The sequence below is a fragment of the Trichoderma camerunense genome (assembly GCF_050948025.1).
Source record: "Trichoderma camerunense strain CBS 138272 chromosome Unknown V8C40scaffold_8, whole genome shotgun sequence".
NCBI lineage: Eukaryota > Fungi > Ascomycota > Sordariomycetes > Hypocreales > Hypocreaceae > Trichoderma > Trichoderma camerunense.
Window position 1 is genome coordinate 1,170,443 of NW_028145362.1, and position 16,925 is coordinate 1,187,367.

Consider the following 16,925-nt stretch of genomic DNA (forward strand, 5'->3'; position numbering starts at 1 on the left):
TGAGGCATTTGTTCATTAACCTCATTTTCCTTACATGATATTGAACTGCAACTATCTTTCTTTATTCTTCTCTTCCGTCTTTGTCTGTCGTTTCAACTTGGACTGCCCTACACTTCAATCCCAGATTACTGCCAAAGTGCTCCATCTGAGTCGATAGATTCAAAATGTATCGATTCGTCCTCCATTTCCTTGTGGCAGCTTTACCAGCTGCGGCTTCTGTGGTGCAGACATGCAGACGCCTCCATACTCAGATTCCGGGCCGTGTCTTTTACCCAGACAGCGCAACGTACAATTCATCCATTTCCTCCTACTACAGTGGGCAGGAACGCGAATTAAATCCTAGCTGCATTTTCAGGCCCACAACCACCTCTGAAGTATCTCAGTTTATCAAGTTGATTACTGATTGCGGAGATGTCAAGTTTGCTGTTAGAGGTGGTGGCCACACTCTCTGGACCGGAGCCGCAAATATTGACGATGGCATCACGGTCGATATGCGTTCGTTGAATGGTTTGGATTTGAGCAAGGACCACAAAATTGCCCGTCTTGGCGGCGGTGCAGTTTTCAGTGACATTTACCCCAAGCTCGTGCCTTATAACTTGACGGTTATGGGAGGTCGTGTTCCAGGTATTGGAGCAGGTGGTTTTGTTACTGGCGGTACGTTCTCATATTTACCGTTTTCAAGTTTATACAAAGCTAACTTGTCCTCAGGTGGTATCACATTTTTATCGCGCAGACACGGCTACAGCTGTGATAACGTCTACGGCTATGAGGTTGTTCTTGCGAGCGGTAAAGTCGTCTATGCCACCGAGAGTTCTTATCCCGACCTCTGGCTCGCCCTAAAGGGTGGCTCCAACAACTTTGGCATCGTCACTCGGTTTGATCTTGCTACTTTCCCTCTAGGAAACATGTGGTATAGTGATCTCAGTTATAACTACACTGATAGCGTGCTTTCGGCACATGCCAAAGCTTTCAGCAACTTCATGAAGCCCGCCAACTACGACAGCGCTGCCATGATGGGAGTATTCTTGTATTATACAGGTCAAGGTTTTGGTGTCTCCGACGCCATGTGGTACGTTGAAGATGTTGCAAACCCAGCCGTCTACGATGCCTTCACCAAGATCCCCAACCTTGGTGGCACATCTGAACTTGCCACTGTCGATAAAGTGGTAGAAACATTTGGGGAAAATCTTCCTGCTACTACGGGCCGGTACGTAATAACTGTGCTGTTTGAATCAGCTACATTGGCTAATGTCATGACGTATACCCTTACAGATCATATCAACTCACTTTAACTTTCCAAAACCCTCCCGCCGCCATCTACACGGAGTTGTTTCAAATCTGGGAGAAACGCATCACTGCTCTCGCCAATGTCAAGGGGCTCTTCATTGAGTTCCTCTTACAACCTCAGCCGGTTACTAATGGCACTAATATGTTTGGTCTTACTCCTGGGAAGACCGACGATGTGCTCATCGATATGACGGCTGCCTACAATAACGAGTCTGACGATGCATTGGTTGAATCGGTCATCAACGACATTGTCAACAAGCAAAGAGCATTCTTGAAATCTCGCGGATATCTCCTCGACTTCATCTACCTCAACTACGCCGATATTTCGCAGAATGTGCTTAGCACGTGGGGCAACAAGAGTCTCTCCAAACTCCGCGCTGTCAGCAAGAAGTATGACCCCAAGGGTGTGTTCCAGAAGAAATCTCCCGGTGGCTATAAGCTCTTCAAATAACTGTATGATATGGTGTTGTGTTGTATACGCACATTGTCATTATATGTTGGTTGTATTCTTAGGGGCCAACTGTTCAGACTTGTAAAGCGAAGACTGGCATTTGGCTACTTGAAGCTTGGCTGGAACTCAGACAAACGAATATGTATCAGGGCAGTTGGATTCGTCGTGTATGCTTTCTGTATTTTGCTTCTACTATAGACGCCATAAGTTAGTTGGATAGACAATGCTTCCTCTTTAAGACATTTACTCCAGTGATAAAGTCTGTGCCATATATAAATCGCACATAATTGGATTATTCAATCACCCTTTTCTTCGATTTACTTACTATACTTAGATAATTCATGGAACCAATATAATGGCGCTGACTAATTGTGATTCTGATGTAGGGTATGCTGTTTCAGCAACTTGGCCCGGTAAGTAATTTACTGGCTTGTGTCTCAACGGCGTTCAATCATTGCTGAAAAAGTGGTGCAAAAATTCTCAAATAAAATTCTAGGAGCTAATAATCTATCTTCTACGTACTAATCATCACACTTTGTGTTCTCAACCTATTGCGAACGGAGTATCCATCATCTAACCACCAGCAACACTGGGCATATTAACAATCTAGGACGGGCCCAAGCTCTATGACTTATTTTGATCCTTGCATCTCATGTCATCCAATCACTTACTCAGCCAGTTGATCAATTCCTGGACGGTAGGGCATTCAATGAAAATGGATGCCTGGACCTCAATGCCCAGCTCTGCTCGCAACTTGCCAGACAGCGCAAGCGACATCAAAGAATCCACGCCCAACTCAGCAAAAGCAGCCTCACCAGCCAAATCCTCCAACTCCAACCCCGTTTCATCCGCAATAAGCTCGAGACAGGCGGCTACGTGAGGGCTTTGTTCGCCACCTGCCTGCTTCTGCTTCTGCTGGGTAGGCGGCGGCGTCGGTGCAATGGGCTCTGGAAACTGCGTTGTGACAACTGGATCTTGCCTTGGTGGGTGCGGCACCACGGGCACTGGTGGCTTCGCCTTTTCAGATCCACGAGAAGCAGGGATGCTGCTAGTATGAGCAGAAATAGGACTTTGGTTGCGATTCTTCCCTGTCTGGCGAGATGGAAACATGATGGGCATCAAAGCACGCGGAACCCGCTTGAACTTGAGGCCTGCACACACACCCACAATTCTTTCACCACGCAGAAGATATATGTCGCCTGCAAAGGCACCAGGCTCTCCCTCAACAGGAAACATGCGGACATAATTGCGATAAGTGACACTCGGGCCCGGCTCAAGCTTCTCAGCTAGCCGGAAATGATTCCATCCCGGTGTGATGTAAAAAAAGTCGCGAGAAGATCCAGCGTTTTCTCCAGTCCCTTGGACACCAAAGGCATTCATGACGAAACCAGCTAGCTGGAATGTACTGTCAATCCAGTGAGGAGGCGTATGCCAGGTGCCGTGATGGTCGACATCCAGTGTGATGTCTGCAGTCGCCTCCTGAGTGTCTTCGGCCAGTGCTACCCGCTGCATGCCACGATATCGCTCACCGTAGTCTACCACGTTTGCGAAGAGTTGGTACACGGCGCTCTGGGAGAGTCTACTCACTCTGCTGTTGGTTAAAAGATCTTCACCTGCCGCTGCCTTCCACAGCGAGTTGGCACGCGAAACAACGAGATGTGAAGCTATCTGCCACTCAGATTGCCAGGTTTGGGCATCTTCGTAGACGACTGTTGCTGTGGCGAATGCCTTGTCAGACTTGTGAGTACCATCAGGGTTTGCTGTATACAAGCTTATTTGAGTTTGCTTGTGTGACATGTCCAAGACTCCCTCCGCTTGAATAAAGTGAGGCGGCGCTAACTCGGAAGTCTTCTGATCGTATAGAACTTGCGCCTCTACTACCTCCATATTTCTCACATCCATGTATAACTTGTCAGCGTCAGGCACCATGCGTTTATACAAATATTCGCCAACAGTGAAGGTAAGATCTGCCCATATACTCTATAAAAGATGTGATTAGCGATACTTCTACAATTCTAGGGACAAAGGGGAAAAAGAAAAGGGTATCATACCCCGGTCACAACACTGCGTCCATTTATTTTATGTCCACTGGCTGCCCCAACCAAGTCGGGGTGGGCCAAGTTAGACAGAATTGTCACCCGTCCTCCAGACTCGGTGAATTCTTGATAAATGATTTGCTGTGCAGACGATGTAAAGAAAGACGGCGGCTGTGATTCGTTGTTTTTCTCCGGTTTCGCGATTCCGGGGTGCGCCTTGTCCAATGTCCATGTACCTTCGTATTGAAGCCAGTAATTCTTCTGGTTCCATTGATACGACTCAAGGTGGACGAGGCGAAGAGATTTCTCATACGAGGCAAAATACTCATTCCATGCAACAGGTAGACCTAAGCAGTGCAACGTTGCCAGCGTTCCTGTCAAGGTAGAAAGCATATTATCGCCTTGTCGTAGTGATGCTAAAGTTTGCGTCGATCCCTTCTCATAGTGATTGCGTGCGAAAGAAGTGCAGACGGGCTGAGGTCCTATGTCAATCCAAATAGCTTTATCGTCAACAAGACCATCTGCCTTAGCAGCATCCAGCGCAGCAACAAAATTGACTGGTTCACGCGTGGCACGCCGTAAATAAGCCTCGTTAATGACTTCATCCTCAGAGACACACTTTCCGAGTAGTGGAGAGATAACCGGAACCATAGGGGCTTTGAATGTGACACGTTTAGCCTCATCTTCGAAGGAGTCTAGTATGGGTTCCAGCTGCGCAGAATGAAAAGCAAACGGGATGTCAAGCAGAAGGCACTTGAGACCAGCGACTTGCAGCATGTCACGTATCGCAACCATATCTGCTCGTATGCCGCTGATGACGACGTCTGTGAGCCCATTGATACACGAGACTTCGTAATGGTGCTCCTGCTCACTCTGTTGGCACAGTTCGGCGATGCGGTCAGTCGAGGCACCTCGGACAGACAGCATGACATGGCTGCCAGGCTCGCAAGCGGCGAGCGTAAGCTTGGCTCTCTTGCCTACTAGATACAGGGCGTCTGCCACAGACAAGACGCCGGCCGTAACGAATGCAGCATATTCTCCCAAGCTATGGCCGATAACAGCTCCAGGTGTAATACCAAGTAGTCTCCAATACTGTGCCAATGCAATCTGTAAGACTACCGAGGCGAGCTGAACGACTAATGGGCTCTCCACCGTCACTGTCGAAGAGATTGTGCTGGAGTCATCAGATGATGCCGGTGTTTCATAACCCGTCTGGCTACTCGTACTAGACGAGTCCTTCGAATGGCCAACATCAATAAGATTCGCTGCATCACCAATGATAACGGCCAATACAGAAGGAAATCCCAAGCGACATACAACTCGATCCAGTTGGAGGACCTGGTCTCGAAACAAGGGCGCATGCTGGAACAATTTCTCGGCAGCACCTTGATAAAAGCATCCTTGACCGGAAAAGGCAAACACAACAGCTCTTTGCTTGGCTGTGGAGACGTGTTTTGCATGTGCATCAATATTTTCAGCGGCAGCTTCCAGGAATTTGTGAAGCTGAGCAGTGCTAGCAACTGATGCAGCGATACGGATGTGATGGTGTATTCTCCTAGCACATGTTGTATAGGAGAGGTCCCTTAGTTTTGTCTCCTTATTGGTACCAAGATGGCGGAGTAAGGCGCTGATATTACCTCGAAGAGAGGCTTTGCTTTTAGCTGAGATGCAAACCACTTGGCAAGGTTGCTCTTCGCAGAAAGAGTCATGGTTGTCTCCTTGGGCACTTGGCAATGGTGCATCCTCGAGCAATAACGTTGTGTTTCCACCATGAGCACCGAAGCTGTTTACAACAGAGTAACGTTTTGTGCCATTGGACTTTGGGAGCCAGGGACTGTTTTCTAACAAGATACCGGCATTTCGGTTAGCCAAATGCTGAACCACCACTGGATTCATGGTCGTTTTGACGCCAACATGACGCGGAATTGCGTTGTGCTGATACATCAACAGAACCTTTATCAACGAGGCAATTCCTGCAGCAGCTTCACCATGGCCAATATTACATTTAACTGCGCCAAGATTCAGACGCTGTTCGGAGTTTCGACGACGACCTGAAGGCGCGAAGAAGTCGAGCACTGATTCTGATTCCACAGCGTCCCCGACTTGGGTTCCCGTACCGTGGAGCTCGACATAATTGACGTCCAGAGGATTGATACCCGCATTGTCCATTATTTGACGATAATTCTCTTTTTGAGCACCTGCGTGTGGCTGAGTGATAGAAATGCTCTCTGCCGAATGATTTGTAGCGCCAGCTACGATAGTTGCCAATATGTTGTCGTTATCCGCAAGGGCATCGTCGAGCCGTTTGATGACCACTGAGCCGACTCCGTCTCCACGGCAGTATCCATCGGCAGCGGCATCCCACACCTTACACTGGCCTGTCTTAGACAAGAAATGCCCCTTGTTCAGCATGCAATAAATATCTGGGTTGGTCTTTTCTCAGGTCAGCACCAATACCGTATGTTTTGGATCGCCTCTTATAACTCACAATAACGTTAAGACCTCCGGCGATAGCCGTATCAGCATCACCAGCCCACAGTGCCGAGCAGGCTGCATGAACAGCAGCTAAGCCACTAGAGCATGCCGTGTCGATGTTGAAGCTAGGACCTTGGAATTTGAAGAAATAGTTGATGCGACCATTTCCGAAACCTCGTTCTGTACCAGGAATCCCATATGTACCAATCTTCTGGCTTGCATTTACCTCACGATAGTCATCGCTAGCCTGACCGTAGTAAGTTCCCACCCGTGACACATGAGATGAAGGTGTCCGATTCGGCACGAAACCGGACATCTCTAGCGCTTCATATGCCGTTACAAGTGCTAGACGTTGCATCGGGTCTGTTTGTTCAGCCTGTTGTAATGGTTTTATTGTTAGGCGGTCAAGCATCTAAGTTCAAATGTTGGAGTTTATCTTACCTCGCGCGGGGACATGTTGAAGAATCCAGCATCAAAATGTCCGGGATTAGCAATAAAGTTTCCAAATTTTGTCCCAATGCTATTTTCCATCTCATCCGTAGGATCAAAATGCGTTTCGACATCGAATCTATCCGGGGGAACAATGGTGTGAGTATCAACACCGTTCACTAAAAGTTCCCAGAATTCCTCGGGGCTATCAGCACCGCCTGGCATACGACATGCCATACCAACAATGGCCAGCTTGGAGTTTTGTGGGGAGCTTGAGATTCCGTGAGGCTGATCAAATGCGTATTCATCTTGCATGACCCAATCCACCAGATCGTCCCGCTGTACGTTGACAGATGGCAGTTTATCTGTAACATCAGATATGACTGTGTCTGAAATGAGCGATGTCCTGTAATGAAGAATTTGGCATGACGACATGGCCAGTTCTGGGTTATGCGAAAGCTGCGCTACCACACCGTCGGCGAGCTTGTCAAAATACAACGGCTTAGTTAGAGCTTCGGTGCAGATGGCTTCTATCAAATGATAGGCATCTGATGCCATAAATGGGCCTCCTGTGTAAGGCGAGAGCAGTGGCAACTGGACAGAATGGGAGCCCCATCTCTCCCAGACTTTCGCTGTCTCAAGGATAGAACGGACATCGTCGAGGTCGTATACATTGGATACATGGCAAAGACCACCAGAAATTGGCAGCGGCGAGTGACGAGATGAGCCAAGTATCTCAGACTGGGAGAAGAGCTTCTCGAGACGAGCTGGAGGGCCAGTGACACCAACCGAGGCTTGATCAACATGACTGATGCTGACCTTAGTCAGAGGCACTGTCTCGTTAATCTCTTGTTGGCCGTTGAAGCGATTCAATTCCGCCTGAACTACTTCAGCTGGAACTCCTATTATCACGGAGGCCCAGCTAACGGATGATTTTGTTGATTTGTTACGATCCGTTGGCTCAAGGAGCTGCGAAATACGGCCCACATGAACACAAAAGGCAAAGGCCATCCGAACGCTCTCCACTCCATAATAGACAAGGTCTACGAGGGAAGTAGATACAGCTACAGCTGCGGCTGGAAAGAGGCCAACGCTGATGCCTGCCAAACAGGTTGCCGAGATGTTCTCCTCTGTTCCGTAGGAGTATGGAAGATCGTTTGCTTCATGGTGTCTAATTTTTGAAAGATATTTGTTAGCTTCAACTATCATCAAAGACGAGACATGAAAGAGCTATTCACAGGTGGGCGAAGCAGCGGAGAATAGCACCAACAAAACTCACCCGATGAGCATCGCAATCTCATAGATGCAGAGGAAAGCACCCTCCCATGTCCCACACAGAGAGCTAACTTTGAGATTTTCCCAGTGAGAAGCCAGGGTAACGACATCGTGAAATGGCGGAACTTGGTCACGCAGTGGCCGTGGCAGCTTCTGGACTTCTTGTTTCAGGACCGAAGCGCACTCGTGCAAGAAGCGAGCTAGCTGAGAATATCGAGGTAACTTGGCATATCTATGGAGCCTGCGTACTAAATCTTTAACATCACCACTCGGAAACTCGTGACTGAGTAGTATGAACTTGGTAATTGTATCAGCGTCGATGTTGATGTCCAAAGGCTCGACGTGGGGCGATGTGGCTCCAGAGGGAGTGTTGGCGTTTTCATTCATGGTCAAGGGGGATCGGCGTCAACCGTGTGTATGCATCAAATTCAGAGCCAATGCAAGAGTATTTTGAGGTAAATAGACTGTCCAAGGAAGTTTGAACACAAAGGGAATATGTATGAAAAATGAAATTTCTCTGAGAAGGAGATGGAGATGGGTGACCAGTCCCAGATCTGAAGAGGGACGAGATGGACTATTAATCCCAATTGCTTCAGTGATCTAACACATGAGCCTCAATTTCGCCTCATCTTTGATATGTATAATACGTAAAAGGTTCAAAGCCATACGCTAATGATTCCTACATAGGATTGCCTTGGCCCTTGTGTTCGAAACGTCAGCCGAGGCGACCACTTGAAGCCAAAAGCGGCTTGCCCAATTCAGACTCACATCTCACTCTGTTACACTGCCATCAGGAGAGACTATAATCAAAAGCTCGGAATCCGACTCGGTGGATTGTAGTGGTCTCCCTCGGGTCCTTCGGGAATCTGTCGACAGTGACCTCTATGAGTGTGATATGAACGAGTTTTCACAGACAATCTCTCTCCCCTCCTTTTCCGTCATTGGCATCATGATAGTTTCATAGGCTACTTTTAACCGGTCTGATATTAGACAATAAAAAAGAAGTATCAATTAGCTAGCTAATAAGTTACACCTTTTACAAACCAGTGTCGAGTCTTATCTGGTCCTACTAGCTTTGAACTAACTTTGCCGCTCTCTGCCAACATGAACAGCACCTGGTTCAGAAGAGGCTTCAGAGCAGATTCGAACGTGACAGCGTCTTTAGAGACTTCTCCGTATAAACGGAGACCTATGTCGGAGGTTGATAGGCCCATCTCACTGTCATCTTCATCATCGCCACTCCCAGAGTCGCTTCCACTACTACTACTGCTACTTCTACTACTGTCCGGGCCACTAGACGAGGCCTGCTGAACTAATGCCGCGTAGACCTGTTGCTCTCTAGAGTCTCTCTGCGTGATATAAGTTGCCATTTTACGTGGTAGGTCACGTATCACTGCTCCATGGCCAGGATAGCCAACAGAGCATCCCAAGCCTGCCATTAAGCGAAGACTGGCCGTGTAGTCTCCCAGGCACTCAGCTACACTGTAGCCGTGACCTAATACATTGTCTCCCGTAAACAACGCATTTTCCTCTTCTAACACGAAACAAGTGTGATCAGTCGTGTGTCCAGGCGTCAACACTGCTCGTATAGTCGCGCCCTCAGTTTGGAATATCTGACCATTTTTGATGGCATGTTGACTTTTATTCGGCTGGTTTTTGTGAACTATTATGGTAGGATCGTGGGCAAGAAGGTCCGCAACACCTCCGGTATGATCACCGTGCCAGTGCGTTAGAAGAACATGAGAAATTGATATGTCATGATCCTCGAGGTATCTGGTCAAATTCACGGCCCACTGAGGAAGTCCCTGTCAGAATTTGTTGTTAGCCTAATAGATTCTACTTAATAGAAAAAATACATTTCATTTAGGTACAGTATTAGTAGATAATACAATAAATCAACGACATAGGAATAATGCTCGAAGGGGGGGGGAAACGAATTACCTCTCCAGTGTCAATAAGTATTCTAGTACTTCCAGTGCCGACGAGGTAGGTGTTGGTTCCTTGAAGCTGCATGTCTCCCGGATTATCGCCGAGGAATCGCACGATGCAATCAGATATATCATCATCCACATCAGATAGCTCGGGCAGTTTGTTTCGTTGTGTTGTGAGATACTCTGTCCAAAAGCTGGACGAGTAAAATCCCCTGGGTTTGCTGCTTGAAGGCATTGAGACGGTCGTAATGAACAGCGACTACTGTTTCAGAAAATGAGAGGTAAGAAAGAATTATGGGACATATCGTAAATGCATACAGAGATGTGTTCACCGATGAAAAAAAGGTTATAGACTTTGAAGGTAAAGGCCAAAATAATCCAGGGTAGCGGTGAGAGTGATCAATATTGGTGTTTCCCCAGACCATGCCAAGAATATCTTAAATCCTCCTTAATAAAATCCTCCCAAGTTCGGATCTATACGTCTATCGATGATTCCTCATTCTACGCAATAATAACACGTAGCTTAACCACAACCTGGAATGCAATTGGTGTAAGTGTGTGCGGGTTCTATTGGCTGGCATGTCACTAAATTCGAGCAGAGCGGTGTAAACGACTGGCAGCCCTACTTGAACCTGGCAACTACATCGTTTCAGGCGTGTTGCAGTTCGCATGAGGCTTGACGCCCAGTGTTACCGCCCTATCTCTGTATTGTATGGTAATCAGAAAATTGAACAACTGCCGTGTCAGATTTTACCGCCGTCGCGTAACTGTTGAGGTCGTCCAGCGTAAAAGTTGGAGGTCGGATTCCGAGAGTAAGCAAGGCTGTTACGAAGCGGCTCAAAAGTTAACGTCCCGAAATCCTTCCGACAGGATGTGGGATTGATTTGTAGGATGTAGAGACAAGCGCAAAAGCCACCAGCAACTACAGCATGTCAGCATCCTGACTGAATCCTGTACAGCATCAATCATGAAGGCAACAGGTAGAAGATGTTTCACATTCGACTGGAACTCCCATTGCTTGAATGAGAGCAGTATATATGCTTCCATTATCCGTTCATTCACATTCACATTCAACAACAAACACCAGCGCAAAATAGACAGCCATTGACTTTGATTTCAACCAAACACATAGAATATCTTACATCTTCACCTTTTTGAACATTTACAAAAATGGCCACCATCCCGGAACAGTGCACGGTGCTGGTAATTGGTGGCGGACCAGCTGGCTCTTACGCTGCTTCGGCTCTTGCTCGAGAAGGTATCGAAGTAGTCCTCCTTGAGGCAGAAAAATTCCCGAGGTAGGTATCACTAGATGGCATTTGAACCATAGACTCGCTTATCTCACGCATATATCAGATATCACATTGGCGAAAGCATGCTCCCCTCTATGCGACACTTTCTCAAATTTATTGATGCCTACGAAAAGTGGGATGCCCATGGGTTTAATGTTAAGGTATTCATTTTCTACTCGGCTACCTAATCGTAGTACAGAATATGCGAAGAGAGAGAGAGAGAATATTGGCTGACGCCCAGAACAGAAAGGCGGTGCGTTCCGTCTCAATTGGTCTCGACCAGAAACATGTAAGTCCTCAAAAGCCATCGGCGACCATTACTTCCTTAGCCACAATAAGAGACAAACCATTGGCTAAACAAACTCTCTTATCTCAGACACGGATTTCATCGCAGCCGGTGGACCTGGAGGCTACGCCTGGAACGTTGTTCGATCCGAGGCAGACGAGCTGTTATTCAAGCATGCAGCGGAGTGCGGCGTCAAGACATTTGACGAAACCAAGGTAGCCTCCATTGAGTTTGCTCCAGCGACTTCTGACTCTCAGGACCTGGGTCGCCCCGTATCGGCCACTTGGACTCGCAAAGATGGCAGCTCTGGTACAGTTTCGTTTGACTACGTCGTAGATGCGTCAGGACGAGCAGGTTTGATCAGCACCAAGTATCTGAAGAATCGATCATATAACCAGGGTCTCAAGAATGTTGCTAGCTGGGGTTATTGGAAGAATGGCGGAGTTCACGGTGTTGGAACGCACAAAGAGGGTGCACCGTATTTCGAAGCACTCAAAGGTATGCTCCGGTACTCATTTGAACTCTCTCTTGCAATCTCAGAGGTGATTCACTAACACAAATCTTTGCTATTCCTTAGACGGTAGTGGATGGGTTTGGTTCATCCCTCTCCACAATGGCCGTCACTCGGTTGGAGTTGTCCAAAACCAGGAAATGGCCGCAAAGAAGAAGCGAGAAATGGCTGAGCCATCTTCCAAAGGCTTCTACGTTGAATCTCTGGACCTCGTTCCCGGCATTAAAGAGCTACTTGCCAACGCCGAACTCGTTTCGGAAATCAAGTCAGCGTCTGACTGGTCATACAGTGCCTCAAAGTATGCATTCCCGGGTGTTCGCATCGCTGGAGATGCTGGTTCTTTCATTGATCCTTTTTTCTCCTCGGGTGTCCACCTGGCTCTTTCAGGCGGTCTGTCGGCAGCTACAACAATCGCTGCGGCCATTCGAGGAGATTGCAGTGAGGAAGTTGCCTCATCGTGGCATGATAAGAAGACAGCCGAGAGCTACACTCGCTTCCTCGTGGTAGTCTCGAGTGCATTGAAGCAGATCAGGTCTCAAGACGAGCCTGTTATCAATGACTTCGATGAGGAGACCTTTGAAAGAGCATTTGATCTCTTTAGACCCAGTATGTCAATTTCAGATTATTTTTCTACGCCGCATGAGCATTCTAACATTCTCTATTACAGTTATCCAAGGTCAAGTTGATGCAGACGCCAGAGGAAAGCTGACCCAGGCCGAAATTTCCAAGACTGTAGAATTTTGCTTCAAAGCATTTGCTCATGTCTCCTTCGAGGAGAAGGAAGCCTTAGTGAAAAAGCTCAAGGAACTTGGCCTCGATGGCGATGCTTACGATGAGAGCAACCGCAAGGCTCTCGATGAACTTGAGAAGAAGTTGACACCTGAAGAGCAGTCTATTCTGAAGACACTCAAGGGACGGCGCATGGTCCGCCCCGAGGATTCGCTCAACATTGACAACTTCACTCTTGACTCTATTGATGGTCTCGCTCCACGCCTTGAGCACGGTCAACTGGGGTTGACTGTCGCTAAGAAAGCAGAAGTCAGCTTCACACGTCACGATCCACTTTCATTCCTGAACGGAGAGTCGAAGGCCGTGAAGAAGGCACTGCAAAACGGTCATGTTGAGACCAATGGCAGCAGCAGCGAGGCTCACATCAATGACGCCACCAACGGAGACAAGCCTTTGAATGGGGATTGCAAAAATGAAGATCAGTCAGTTGCAAGTCTCGTGGCGGGCCTCGTGGCTTCCGAGAAGAGTATCCCACCAGCATCACTTGACGAATCTAACAGACACCGCTTGATTGCGTCGTTGCAAGAATCTGCAGAGGAACTTGAAACTCCATACGACAGTATGCTGCGATTTCTCAATGCTGTAAGTACATAGAGAAGTATAATATTACTTGCCATCGACTTGTTGCTAATGATGTTGTTTAAACAGGGTCGGCAAATTGCACTTATCAAGATTGGTGGCGATCTTGGAATCTTCAAGTCTCTAGCGGAGAGCAAGACACCTTTGTCTTCTGAAGAGCTGGCCAAGCCTACTATGGCTGACCCGACTCTTGTTGGCCGCATCATGCGCTACCTGGTTGCTAATCGCCTTGCGGCAGAAACTGCTCCGGATCAATATGTGGCCAGGAAGATGACGTACGCTCTGGCAGACCCCCGAATCGAGAGTCCCATGCGCTTCTTCCACGCTGTCAGCAGCCCTGCTTTCCAAGCGCTGCCTGACTTCCTAAAGGAGACGGGATACCAAAACCGACCACAGGCTTCTGCTCTTCAAAAGGGCCTCAATACGGAACTGGGCCTCTTTCCTTGGTTGAAGCAGCACCCGGACCTGTTGAAGGACTTCCAAAGCCTCATGGGTATCCCCAAAGAAGGTAACTGTCTCGATGTGATTCCGCTCGAATCTGCTGTGATCAGTGATCACGAAGGTCCGGTATTCGTGGATATTGGCGGTAACACCGGCCACCAAGCAAAGCATTTACTGGCCAAGTACCCTGAGCTGGCTGGTCGAGTAGTGGTTCAGGACCGCGAGGAGACTATCAAAAATGCCTCGGACGTCAAGGGATTCCAGCTGATGGCACATGACTTCTTCAATACACAGCCCGTCAAGGGTAAGTCTTGTGTTTCGAATATTTAATTTGGATAAGTAACTAACTGTGGTTAAAGGAGCCAAGTATTATTACCTGCGAGCCATTCTCCACAACTGGGACGACGATAAGGCGGCTCAGATCCTGTCCAACATTGTGCCGTCCATGTCGGCTGATTCACTGGTGCTAATCGATGAGGTTGTCATTGCCGATCAGGGATCTCATGTTTGGCCTGCAGGTCTTGATCTCCAGATGTACACATTATTTGGATCTTCCGAGCGGACTGCGTCACAGTGGGATTCTATTCTTGACCGCGCTGGGCTCCGTCCAGTAGCAGTCAAGAAATATGCCCCAGTTATGGGAAGCTCCGTCATCTTTGCTGCCCCGAAGTTGGTGGATGCAAGCTTGAACGAGCAACATTCGTTGGCGGACACATATGTTTCCAAGCCCACGACTGTTACTGTCAACTGAGACGTCAAAGTTGCTGCTTACTTATCAGGAGTAGCTCAATGGTGCTATTTGATGAACAACTCGACTGCTTGGTGTAACTCTCATATAGCAAAGATTACATGTAGTAACTATATTTACCTAAGAAGCTTAGATAGAAGCCCATCAAAAATAGACATTTTTTGTTTTGCAATGTAGCATCAAAGATAATATGTTTTGTAAAACTTTTATAGTAATATCAAGCATCACATCTGTCACATTGCAAGGAAATCTTGTTTCGTTTCAACTGCAACATAGCAACAATTACAAGAAAGAGATTATCTCCGTCTATCCATTATTCCTTTTCTTCTTCTAAGACGTCCTGCAAAGCTTGTAATATGTCAGCCTTAAGATCCTCCCAGTGTTCTACTCCAATGCTAATACGAAGCAGCGTAGGATCGGCTTCAGGATCTGTCATTGTCCTCCACTCAATTAGGCTCTCAACCCCTCCAAGACTAGTTGAATGGGAGAATAACTTCAACTTGCTCGGGAACCTATTGGCCATTTCTCGAGACTTTAAGCATATAGAGAAGACAGGTCCAAAGCCGTTAGGCATTTGAGACTTGAGCCATCCTTGCTCCAGATCAGCCACCTGGAGAGATGCGTGGGTGATGCTGGCGAGAGTGGCCTTGATAATTTGTGATTCCGACTTTTCCTGCACCCCATTGGTTTCATCAGCTTTGAGGGATGTGCTGAGCCATTGAACCAATTTGGTGGTCGTTTCGCTCTGTCGTACAACTCGAAGATGAAGAGTTCTCATGCTGCGAACGCCAAGCCAGCCTTCAAGACTGCCCATCACGCCGCCCAAGAAGAAGCGCTCTTTCTTCAACTGCGTATACCACTCTCGATTATTTGTTGCAACGACACCACAGAGCATGTCACTGTGTCCTCCAAGGTATTTGGTCCCGGAGTGAAGTACAATGTCAGCACAATGCAAAAATGGGTCTTGAAGGCCTGGAGGGCCAAACGTGGCATCCACAACTAATATGGCACCCCTTGAGTGTGCCTTATCGGCAAAATCTTGGATACTCATGGCTACACCTGTAGGATTGACAGGAGTCTCCAGGAAGATAACATCTCCTGTCTGAAGGTCTTCTGCTGCGCAATCCAAAGGCAGCTTCTTCATTCCATTTAGGCCACTGATGAGCGCGATTGTTCCATGGCATCCAGGATATCCTTTGCCAATGGATATCTGACGAGGCTTAAGACAAAACAATACGCCTAATAAAGCTGCCAGTCCGGATGTATATGTCAATGAGGGCGCCTTAAGAAGAGATGTAAGTACTGTTTCGAATCTGGTTGTGTTGGGATTTGTCAGGCGAGCGTAAACGTGACTTTTGTCTTCTGCCTACGCGTAATCTTTCAGTCAGTTTTTGATACCTGGAGGAATTGGAATGTAGTTGCAACGTACACTGCGATGCCTTAATGGAACGAGTTGCGTAGGATCTGAGGGAAACCTAAAAGTGCTTGCCACATGGAGAGGTGGTGCCACATCATTGGTCACATCCAACTCATCATCGGCATGTAGGGCAGAGGTTTCAGGATGATACTCCATAGTAACTACTTCTGCAAATCTAGTTTGAATACGATTGTTAGAAGAATGTTATAGAAGTAATTGTCTGGTGCAAAATGATGCAGAGAGAATGCCTGGAGGCATACATCTTATAGATAAACCGAGCGAAATCGGAGCACACAACATGGATCACTTCTTTCCATTCATCAGCTACCGCATCTATCCGAGTTTCTTTTCTTCAACCCCTTGAGGCTAGATCATACTTGAATACGGGATGTCTACTGAATAAGTGGAGATATCTTGGTCGGAAGTCGTTGAGGTGCAGCTCTAGTTCGTGGGGTTGTTGCCATGCAAGCAATGATCAGCTTTTAGGGAATTGTGTTTGTCGAATTAGTCATTTATAATAAATTCTTATTGGGGTCACGTTGTACCATTAATGATTTAAAACGAATCAACCTATTCAGTCGTGTAATACGCACTTTTATGACAGGTAACAACCGTGTAATCTTTACAAGGTCCTATAACACCTGTCATGGAATCAATTGTCCAAATAACTCGAATCATAGTTAACAAATCAAATTGTGTTGGTCATTGCGTAGATGATGCTCTCATTGATAAGGCGTCGTAACACCCTTTACTTGCTAAGCGCCAATCAGCACTCGATGGTTTAATTCTTTCGATATGCTGTAGATGGGCGGAAGAGGAAATTGCCTCGGAAAGCTAACGCCATTGGGTAGTGACCCACGGGAGTTGGGGATTTCTCATCTATTGCTAATATGCTCCCCAGATTGTCGCCCGAGATGCAGCGGCTCACTCGGAAAACTAACCTTAAATCTATTATACAATTGCTTGATACAGTGGTAG

At 47.4% G+C, this 16,925-nt stretch overlaps 5 protein-coding genes across 5 annotated transcripts; 2 read left to right on the plus strand and 3 right to left on the minus strand.

Annotated features, from left to right (window-relative positions):
• Positions 1 to 124: 124 nt before the first annotated feature.
• On the plus strand, positions 125 to 1,738 carry V8C40DRAFT_287231 (FAD-binding oxidoreductase; the record flags this gene model as incomplete). The annotated part of the gene is made up of 3 exons (XM_083222675.1): positions 125 to 654; positions 709 to 1,207; positions 1,273 to 1,738. Exons 1-3 carry the CDS (start codon positions 165 to 167, stop codon positions 1,736 to 1,738), a joined length of 1,455 nt encoding a protein of 484 aa, XP_083073783.1. The 5' UTR covers positions 125 to 164.
• Positions 1,739 to 2,252: 514 nt separating this feature from the next.
• Positions 2,253 to 8,340, minus strand: V8C40DRAFT_287233 (type I polyketide synthase; the record flags this gene model as incomplete). Its single annotated transcript, XM_083222676.1, has 5 exons — positions 2,253 to 3,718; positions 3,790 to 6,207; positions 6,263 to 6,625; positions 6,691 to 7,849; positions 7,958 to 8,340. The coding sequence occupies 5 exons, from the start codon at positions 8,338 to 8,340 to the stop codon at positions 2,402 to 2,404; spliced, it is 5,640 nt and encodes a 1,879-aa protein (XP_083073784.1). The 3' UTR covers positions 2,253 to 2,401.
• Positions 8,341 to 8,972: 632 nt separating this feature from the next.
• On the minus strand, positions 8,973 to 10,119 carry V8C40DRAFT_265592 (beta-lactamase-like protein; the record flags this gene model as incomplete). The annotated part of the gene is made up of 2 exons (XM_083219671.1): positions 8,973 to 9,758; positions 9,895 to 10,119. The coding sequence occupies 2 exons, from the start codon at positions 10,117 to 10,119 to the stop codon at positions 8,973 to 8,975; spliced, it is 1,011 nt and encodes a 336-aa protein (XP_083073785.1).
• Positions 10,120 to 11,054: 935 nt separating this feature from the next.
• Positions 11,055 to 14,611, plus strand: V8C40DRAFT_287236 (uncharacterized protein; the record flags this gene model as incomplete). The annotated part of the gene is made up of 8 exons (XM_083222677.1): positions 11,055 to 11,182; positions 11,241 to 11,337; positions 11,423 to 11,465; positions 11,553 to 11,960; positions 12,040 to 12,579; positions 12,641 to 13,344; positions 13,411 to 14,086; positions 14,142 to 14,611. The coding sequence occupies 8 exons, from the start codon at positions 11,055 to 11,057 to the stop codon at positions 14,531 to 14,533; spliced, it is 2,988 nt and encodes a 995-aa protein (XP_083073786.1). The 3' UTR covers positions 14,534 to 14,611.
• Positions 14,612 to 14,843: 232 nt separating this feature from the next.
• On the minus strand, positions 14,844 to 16,103 carry V8C40DRAFT_287238 (cystathionine gamma-synthase; the record flags this gene model as incomplete). Its single annotated transcript, XM_083222678.1, has 2 exons — positions 14,844 to 15,896; positions 15,960 to 16,103. 2 exons carry the CDS (start codon positions 16,101 to 16,103, stop codon positions 14,844 to 14,846), a joined length of 1,197 nt encoding a protein of 398 aa, XP_083073787.1.
• Between the last annotated feature and the right edge of the window lie 822 nt (positions 16,104 to 16,925).